The sequence below is a fragment of the Olea europaea genome, chromosome 2 (genome assembly GCF_002742605.1).
Source record: "Olea europaea var. sylvestris chromosome 2, O_europaea_v1, whole genome shotgun sequence".
Lineage (NCBI taxonomy): Eukaryota > Viridiplantae > Streptophyta > Magnoliopsida > Lamiales > Oleaceae > Olea > Olea europaea.
Genome location: NC_036238.1, coordinates 21755592 through 21765627, shown reverse-complemented (window position 1 = coordinate 21765627; position 10036 = coordinate 21755592). Strand labels below are relative to the sequence as shown.

The window sequence follows — 10036 nt, the reverse complement described above, 5'->3', positions numbered from 1 at the left end:
ATTTTGTTGCGGAGTGTAGGGAATGGTAAGCTGCCGATGAATTCCATAATCCTCATAGAATTGATTGAAGTTGGTAGATGTATACTCCTTGCCATTATCTGATCTCAAGGTCTGAATTTTACATCCAGATTGTGCCTCTACCATATTCTTGAATTTTTTGAACACATTGAATACATCTGACTTGTTTCTCATGAAGTACACCCAACACATTCTTGTAAAGTCATCAATGAATAGCACAAAATACAAATTATGACTCAAGGATGGAGTTTTCATGGGACCACAAATATCAGTATGCACAAGCTGCAATTTTTCAGATGCCCTCCATGCACCATCATTAGAAAATGACTCTCTATGCATTTTCCCCAAACTACAGCTCTCACATACTCCTCCAGATTCATGAATTTTAGGCAAATCTCTCACTATGCCATGAGAATGCACATATGACAAAGACTTGTAATTATAATGACCATATCTTCTATGCTACAAATCAGATTCATCCACATCAACTCTAGACATATTTGCAAGTAAGCTATGCCATTGAATGCTAAAACTTCTATTATGCATAGGCAAACTAGCAATTTCAACATCATGAGGATCATAGATTTTGCATTTCATATCTCGAAAATGCACAGCATATTTCTTTTCAAGCATTTGACCCACACTTAGTAAATTTGAATCCAAGCCAGACACTAAAAGTACTTCATCAATATATCTTGTACCTTTCTTTGTTTGGATAGCAATGGTACCCTTACCTTTGGCTGGTAGGACTCCTCCGCTTCCAATTTTCACCGTGGCCTTCACATTTGTGTCTAAATTGCCAAAAACCTGCTCCATATTGGTCATATGATTGGTGCAACCACTGTCTACAAACCATGTTTCCTTGCTACTCAATTCAACTCCATGAACAGCTATAAACAAATGGTTTTCACCATTCCTTTCATGTACAAATGCTGCTTGCTGATTTTGATTTCTTTGTTGATATTGTGGCTGATTTAGATTCTGCTTTTTGGCTCTACAAAACTTTTCAATATGGCCCACTTGCTTGCAAAATTTGCATTGCTTTGTCTTCCAACACTTCTTCTCAAGATGGTTGGTTTTTCCATAATGAATACAAGGAGAAAATGAGTCTCCTTTGCCTTTCTTCTTCCCTTCTTGGTGTTGTTTTCCTCCACCTTCACTTGAACTTTGCGGTTTAAACTTTGCCGCAAGAGCTCCTTCAATAGTTACCTCAGATCTTGACGTTAACCTTTGCTCATAGGCTAACAAAGCACCTGTAAGTTCAATTAAAGAAAGACTTGACAGATCCTTTGTATGCTCTATAGCCGTGGTAACAACATCAAACTTTTCGGGTAAGGTAATCAACATTTTTTGCACCACTCTTTTGTCTGGTACGTCATCTCCATTCAATTTAAGCTGATTCACCACATTAGCCACTCTAGAAGAGTAGTCCTTTACGGATTCAGCATCCTTCATCCTTAGATTTTCAAACTCTCTGCTCAAAGTTTGCAATCTTACTGCTCTCACTTGCTCAGACCCTTTGTACTCTTCTTGTAATTTATCCCAAGCCTCTTTTGCTGTTGTAACAGCCACAATCTTGGGAAAAATTGTCTCAGTGACAGAAGAGTGCAAGAAGGTAAGAGCCTTCATATTTTTTATTCTACGATCCTTCTCTTGCCTCATTTGATTCACAGTAGGGTCTGCATCCAACTCCTGTGGAGTATAACCTTCTTCAACAATCTCCCATAGATCATGTGCCATCAAGAAAGCCCTCATTCTGACAAACCAATACTCATAGTTTTCGCCTCCAAACATCATGGGGATAGACATTGAAGTTAGAGTAGAATTTGCCATTTTTCCTCTTTCTCACAGGCCTTTAAGATCAGGAGTACTCTGATACCAAATGTTTGTTCTGATTGTGATTTTAGTATGCAGCGGAAATAAGGATAGATTCTATCAAGACCGGATCAGTTCAGTAATAAGAACAGAACAAAGTATATTTTGAGAGAAACTTTTTTTTTATATATGAATTATTTGATTTGAGTACATGACAAACCTATTTATAGGATAGCATAAGACTACTAAGAGTCACACAATTACGAAGAATAATAATGACTAATAATGATGGTGAATGCATCCATCTCTTCATCTTCCTCTCTAACACTCTTCATATTTCATTATGTGGAGAAAACCAAAAGTCTTCAATAATCAACAGCTCTAATAGTACTCATCCTCTCGATATTAACATGCAATGGTAACTTATTTGGTGATGTAGAGTAGACAATGTTAAACTGTATTAATAAAGAATAAACAAATAAAATCTTGTATATTATAAGAGCGAGTCATGCATTTCTTGTCTAAGCACAAAGTGCATAATCTTTTTGTTCTTTTGTAAGAAATAATTTCTTTTTCACTACCCATTAATCCATAGCAAGGCTAAAATTTGTAAGAGATCAATAGCAAGGCATATTTTGAGGAAAATTGGACTGCTTAATATGTAACCGATGTATGGCTGCATATTTGTATCAACTGTGAAGAGACTACGCAATTTAAAAAGCTCTGAACTAGGGGCGGACTCGGACATTTTGAACTGTGGGGTCGAAAATGAAAATTTTCACTGTAGTCCGTAATTGAGTAGCAATAGGGGCAGAGCCGCTTAGGGACGGCCCGGTGGAGGTCCAATGGCGAAGAGAAAACTGGAAAGTGGAAAAGACGAGTGAAAAAAGAAAGATGAGTCACGACTCACGACTCACGTTTGGCAATTAGCAATTTGGAAAAAATGAGATTTGATTTGGGAATATTGGAACTCATTATATAAGTTGTATTGGATTTGTGTAAATGAGTAAATGGATTATGGGAATGAGATTATGAATTTGGATAAATGAGTAAATGGATTATGAGAATAAGATTATGGATATGGATATAGTGATTGGATTTGGGCTTTTCACAAGTGTAGGCTACTATTGAGAAATTGAGTTTGGCAATTGGAGAGGGTAGTTGTTAGGTTTTAGTTTAAAAAAAATAATAATAAATTCCAAAAATTTGTGAGGTCATTTGACCTCACATGACCCCATGTGAGTCCGCCCCCGCTCTGAACTCACAACACTGTCCCGCGAGTTTTCTTTTCACACTTTTCGTTATCAATAAATAAAGGGTCGACTATCGAAAATCTAAAAAATTACAAATGTCAATTATTTTCCTTCCCAGGTGGAGCAAACAGGGAAGGCTCTTTCTTGATGCACAGTTAAATGGATTTTTTAACATTGCTACTATAACAAATTTATAATTGTAGACTAATTTTATGTTTATTTCCTGCACTTCTTGTAGTCGGGAGAATGAGTGAATTTACCTTTTTCTTGAATTTTAGGCCTTTTGGACGCTTTTTAAAAGTAAAGATAAGCAGAATAAAATTGATACGCAGTATTCCACAAAGTGGCAAAAATACGGCTCGCCCGACAACCCACACGTCCCTCCCCTTCTACAAATACTACAGCATATTTGATACACAGTATTAACAAAATTTATACAAAAAGAGACCACTTTGAGATATTCCACAATCTCTCTTTTCCCATTGCATATGTCATAAAAATCGACCATAAATTGAGGCACTCTATGACAGATGAAATCAAAAAATAACTAAAGATTCTTGAATTAATAAAAAACTCTCATTGGAAGAGAAGAGGCTACTTCCAGCTCCTCTCACTTATATCTAATTCGGTATATATTGTTTCCAGATAAATATTGGATTCCTAAACTATGGAAAAGAATTGGAAATAAATCCAAAGCAATCGCGAAATTTAAACGAATAGTAGCTTCATGATGGATGCAGTTTTCTCGGGAAAAGGTGGGGAATTTTCTTACAAATTCTCTTCAAGGTACAAGGAGTGGGAGGCTGCAAGAAGAGCAGCACCAATGCCCGAACCATCATTTGAATGCTCGACGACAATGCTTGATGCAGTTTCCTCCCCGAGTAACTCTCGCAATGTATTCTCTAAGCACTTACTGTATTCAGTGTAGTGCTCATACAGTCCACCGTCCATGGCTATGACAGTCTTTTGTGGACCTCCTTCCCTCAAAGTATCCCGTCCCATTTTCTTTAGGATGCCCAGAACCCCGGCAGCTGCAAGCCGAGACCCACGCGTGGCCACAATGTTGCAGAGCTCAACCACAACTCTCCTTGTTTTCAGGGAGGTATTAGATATCTGAGTTAGGAGAACAATGTAAAACATTGTGAATGTACTTATGAGAAGACATAAAGGTTACCGTAATTACACTATTAAGGATCTAGTTTGACGTAGTGACAGGAAAATAAATATACTCAGTGTTCAACTAGGAATCAAAAATTCAAATTAGATTATGACCTCCAAGTTTCATCCTAAAAAAAGGTAGAAAAAGAATGGAACAATTAGATACAATCAACAAAAAAAGGCAGTATTTTAGTAAGGAAATGAAATACACCTCTAGTATATCCTTCAGTTTGTTGCCCACCACCCTAAGATCAGAGGACGTGTCATGATGCATTGCTGACATTTCCGGCGTCCTGCATGATTTTATAACTCCAAATTTAACTTGTTTCAAGAGTATGAATTCAAATTTCAATGAAAATATAACATGTAAAGATGGGAAATGTAAAATCTAAAAAACAAATGAACCCCAATTCGTGCATGAAAAGGAGAACTAAGAATTATGTCTACATAAAACCTACACAAACCTATATAATCCTAAACAGAAAGCAATATCAAGATTTCACAATGCTAGCGTGTTTGGTATATTGGATTGGACTTTACTGGACAAGGTTAAAAAAGGAATTAAAGAAGTAAAAATCATGTTCATTATCTAGTGTCCAATAACGTAACTAATATCCTCAGGGAATGAAATCAATCCATTAGATGCAAAGGCGGATGCATACCTATAAGGTACTGCAGGCAATGGTTTCCGCTACCCTTCTAAAGGCAAATTGTATCTTGAGTTCTTGTTGCATTTGCAATCTCATTTTTTCCACTTCATCTATTTTCAGTTTTGGTTCCACCATCAAAGAAAAAATCTCAAAATGATATAGTTAATTCTTCAAGCTTCATTTTAGACCCGGTGATGGAAAATCCATTAAATAAATGTTTTTAGAAATGTGTTAACCACATTGACAATATTAGGCCAAAAACACCAATTTCACAAAGCACTTAAAACTGGATGGCTTCTGACTTAGTGAGATACCCATTAGTTTCAAAATCTATCATCTTACTGCAATGAAAGTAACAAGCATATTCAAGTCTTTAGGGTACCTCAATATAAATGGAATTTTAAGTTTCAGTGGAACCTCGTCACCAAAGAAAGCAGCTTCTTCAGCCATCTTTAGTAGAACTCTGCGTAAAATTTCTCCCAAGTACATGCCAGAAGTTATCTTCTCAAATATCTGAAAAAATAGGTGACGTAGTCAGTTAAATAGAGTGCAAATTCCAGTCCTGGGTAAACGCATTGCAAATTTTAAACAGTGGTGAGGCATTTAAGAATTGCACCTGCATTGTTGTACAACAATCTTATTAAATTGAATCTTAACTGAAAACTACAAATGAAATAGAATATGCATGGAAAAGTTATCACCTGTTCACCAGGATTTAAACTTTCGACATCCAATGCATGGTCATACTCCGTCAATGGAAGATGGGATGACCTAAAGTTACCCCACTCCATATTGATAACCTGCATTTAAAAGGATTAAGATTTAATAATTATTTATGACTTTTTAAGCCCCAACATCTTGTAATAGTGTAAGCAGAATGTCAATCACAGCAGAATCCAGGTTCCACCAATGTTTTAAAACCCATCCCGGGCCTTATTTAAGGAAAGGTGAAGGATCAATGGTCAAAAGGGTTGAACTGGGCTTGGGTTCAAGTTGAACCGGATGCCAAAAGTAATTAGTTAATTAGATAAATATGCATATGCATATAAAAAGTGTACAAACAAAAGTTAAATTCTCATTACTAAAATAAACGATAATGTTTTTATGATATCAAGGATATTGATAATGACATAACCTTGATATATGTAAAGGCTCAATCACTCCCAAACAATTTTATTTTTTTTTTGGAGAAAAAAGAAAAAATCGATTTTAAAATCTGGACCAATTCAACAGTTCGTGGTTGAATTAGTGATTGACAGGTATTTGTCCTGGTTTTTAATTGAACAGGTTGTAAGCTAACCGTGCCTGTTTCTGGTTTTCCCACACAGGGTATTGCAGATATAAAGCAAATAATCAGCCATCTAAAATTTGCTAACCATCTCTCCAGATTTAGGCAGGGGACCGTGCCACTTCGGAATTGCTTGAGCACGCTCTACATATGCTGCATTAGTTCCAGTACCCAATATCACAGCAACAGCAACAGCAACATCCTTATTGGTATATCTGCCTCCAGCCAATGTTCCAATTGTATCATTCACCTAGCAAAAATATCATGCATGTACATCTGAAATTAGAAATTAAAATGATATTCGTATAGGACAGCATAATTAACAAAACAATAATATTCAAATATGGGATCCTTGTGACATTTAGCCTCTGTTTGGGCTCCATTTTTTAGAAAATGTACTTTTCTCTCTTTTATTCTTAACAACACATTCTTCAATAAAATAATATTACACGATACCCAAAACTTTTCCTTATTTTTTAACCACACATTCTCCAAAAAATAGCTATTCGAAAATACATTTTTCCTCAAAATCTATTTTCAATGAGCCCAAACCGGAGCTTAATAATACAGAGACCGATTGTCTAACTTTAAAAAGTTACTTTTAAGCCACTTTTTTGCCAAACGTGTTTGAGGTTTTCTTAATAAGTTTCTTTTGGATTTTCAGTTCAGATTTTTTTGACAGTGAAGTCTTTACTTGCTGTCAAAGAAGTAGGTGTTTTAAGCAGAGTGAAAAATGCTGAAACTTACCAGAGCTGCCACCCTCATTTCAACACCTTTTCTTTGCAAGGCTTTCGTAAGTTCAGCTACCACATCTTGGCCAACCTATAACAATGGAATTGCCAGGATTGAAACATAAGGTTTGAGCCACTCTGGAGTCAAATAATGCATTCTGTGTATGAACTGGAAAATCATCCCAAGGATGAATATTCCAGGTAAGGTTCATTTACTGAACAGAAATGTCTTTTTTGGTATAATTATTCTAAAGAGGTGCAATGCTGCAGAGGCAAAAACCAGATTCCATACAAGCAAGTGGAGGACAGCAAATGCAAACCTCAGACCATAACAGCATTACAATGTTTTGTTTCTCAATGTAAAGGGAAAAGCAAGACAAAAAAAGTCGAGTGTAGATCTATTTTGGAGTAAATAGACCGCATCAGACTGAGATATCCTTTTGGATATGATTAGTAACTGCCAATTTACCTGTTACGTCCTACACTTTTGTTAAACTTTCTCTCGCCCCGCAGTCTGACCTCATCAAAACGATGAACTACTAGGTGATGATCAAGGTTGAATTTTTCTGGAAAACGAATTATTGCTTGAAAGACAGCAAAGCAGTAAATTCCATGACTATAAATCAGGCATCACATACATATTCGGGGAGATTGAGAAATAAATAATTGGAAATTGCAATCAAATAAAACTACTGAAAAAGAGAAAAGTTTTCACATAAGATTCTCAAAAAATTGATATTTTAATTGCCGCCAAACTAATGAATTAAAGTATATAAACTAAGCAAAATATGCTTAAGAGAAAAAAAAATATACCGCATCATCAATGGAGAAGCCTTTTGTCCACCTGATGAGATTACCAGAGTTTATTGAAGTTTGCATGACAGGGAACGAGAAAGTGAAGCCTAGTTCTCTCTGCCTACCAGGAGGTTGTTGAAACCTTTGTTCTTCTTCGGCGACAAAATTTGCAAGTTTTTCTGCTATATAATCAAAAAGGGCCTGAAATCAAAAGGTTCTAGAAAAATCAGAATTATGTATATGGACCAAATGAACTAAAAGGAATAATGTAAAAGGAATATTTGCTTACATCTGAAGTTTGACCCATCAGAGCTGGGGGTATTGATGCCTCGGTGAATTCCTGATGAACAATACCAACTTCTTTCCCTCCCAATTGTACTCTCAATACACGGAAATTTGTTCCACCGAGATCCAATGCATAAAAAACTCCGTTCTCATCACTGAGATAAGGGAAAGATGTGTTTAGCTAGTCATTTAACAAAACATACATTTAATCAAAGTCCAAAAGAATCTATTTCCAGATTTATGGATGCTCCGCTCAGCATTACAATCGTCAGTTTCTTATCTTTAGTCCTGATTTCTAGAAAAGTGAATCTTTAACTTCATCTAGAAAAGCCCACATGCCTGAAAGCACGAAATCAAGTTCCATATCCCGAAGTGAGAGAGTAAGAAATGATATGTTTATTACTGAAGCAAGTAAAGAAGAGATTGAACTAAATAGAGTTTTAAGTCCAAGACTAGTAATAATACAATCTCACATTTATCGAATCTTTTGCAACATTTTCAAATAATCAGAGAATTAGTTAACAAGTTTTTTACCCGCTAGCCCCCAAACCCAGACTTTGTGAATCCAAACTAGAAGAATCCTAATTCTCTCTAAGGATCAATTAGGCCTGGTTTAGCAGGGCTTCTACCTTTGCTTTTGCCTCTTGAAGAAGAGGAAGCTACATCCTCTAACTGCTTTTCTAGCCAAACAAGCACTTCCAGAAAATTGTTCAAACATATTCAAAAGTAGCTTCTTATTCTCAAATGCAGCTTTTGACTTTCATACGTATTGCCAAACGGGCCCTTGATGACTTACATTCTTTTAAGAACAAACAACGTCTTACCATCAAATACTTTTCAAGAAATGCACAGATAAAACTCATATATTTATTTTGTCCCCGTAATTTATGCCAACAATGTAAATTTTTATGAAGAACCAAAAAATATCCATAGATTTGTGTGTGATTGATATGAAATTACTCGTACAAGCAGATTTAATCCCACAATTTTAAAATTTCTTTATGCACTAAAAAAGATAAAAGATTTGATCTATACTTTTACACATGTACTCAAATAAAAATAATCAATTAAGAAAAGGTTGAATTTTTAAGATGGAATAGAAACTCTATAAATGACGTAATTCAGAATAATACCCAGTAGGGAGGTTATCTACATAGCTAATGAGCATCTTAAGCTTGCTTCCGCCCTCGGAGGCTAATCCTGCGTGCATCTCCACCGTCATGGCGTCGGCCACCTGCTTAAGCTTCCCTTCTGGAGTCCCACATTTCTCATCAAATTCCTTCACAATCGCCAAAGCCCTTGCCCATTTCCCCGAGCTCTTCATCCGCTGCCTGACAATATAAGCCGCTACTCCCACTGCCGCCGCGGCCCCTATCACAGCCGCCGCCACCACTGCCACTTTCCCCGTCCCCTCCTTCATCTTCTCAAAATTTGCGCCAAAAAGTGTGCCGATTCGAAAATGGATAAGAGGAATCAAAGAATTGGTAAAATGGAAGGTAGAGAGAGTCCGAGAAAATGGGTGGAAATAACAGGTGGAGAAGATTTTGACTAGGCTGAAAATTTGGAAAGAGTATCTTCAGATCTTGTGCTATACATACATGTAGATCGTAGGTTGTTCGTTGGTTTGTTCAATCCATCAATGGTTGCTGGCTTGCTTTTGAATGTACAGCTCAGATTCCAGTTACGGATGCAAATTTTTTATTTTTTATAATCTTGCAATATTTTGTTGAAAAAATTGGATATATAGAACATGAAAATCTTAGAGCCATTTTTTTTCATATTTTTTTCAAATGGATCTGGCTCGGAAAGGGTGGAATTAGTTGTTCCAAAAATCACTTAACTTATGTATATTTTTGATTGTTTACTGAAGTTTAAATTGTCGAATTTTGTTCACTAAACTTATCTAAATATTAAACGTGACTAGCTGACATAAGATTCGTTTTAAACCTCTAACAAAATTGGTGATATGACTAACGAAATGCACAAATGACGTCCCATCTTCCCATTACCAAATTGTCATGTAAGAAAGCATCTTTCATTACT

The 10036-nt window shown here is 36.1% G+C and overlaps 1 protein-coding gene across 1 annotated transcript; it reads right to left on the bottom strand.

Annotated features, from left to right (window-relative positions):
* Positions 1-3544: 3544 nt before the first annotated feature.
* Positions 3545-9672, bottom strand: LOC111366501 (hexokinase-2-like). Its single transcript, XM_022987245.1, has 9 exons — positions 9127-9672; positions 7998-8148; positions 7727-7909; positions 6930-7004; positions 6271-6432; positions 5596-5694; positions 5277-5407; positions 4456-4537; positions 3545-4199 (listed from the first exon to the last, which is right to left on the bottom strand). The coding sequence occupies exons 1-9, from the start codon at positions 9411-9413 to the stop codon at positions 3855-3857; spliced, it is 1515 nt and encodes a 504-aa protein (XP_022843013.1). The 5' UTR covers positions 9414-9672; the 3' UTR covers positions 3545-3854.
* Positions 9673-10036: the final 364 nt, after the last annotated feature.

Bases quoted from the DNA above. Each gene is read 5' to 3' on its own strand.
- LOC111366501 (XM_022987245.1), bottom strand. From the start codon at position 9,413: ATGAAGGAGGGGACGGGGAAAGTGGCAGTGGTGGCGGCGGCTGTGATA. The intron at 6,433-6,929 runs GTAAGTTTCAGC...TATTTTTGCTAG, and splicing joins AAATGAGGGTGGCAGCTCTG to GTGAATGATACAATTGGAAC. The intron at 4,200-4,455 runs GTGTATTTCATT...CTCCTAACTCAG, and splicing joins AACTGAAGGATATACTAGAG to ATATCTAATACCTCCCTGAA.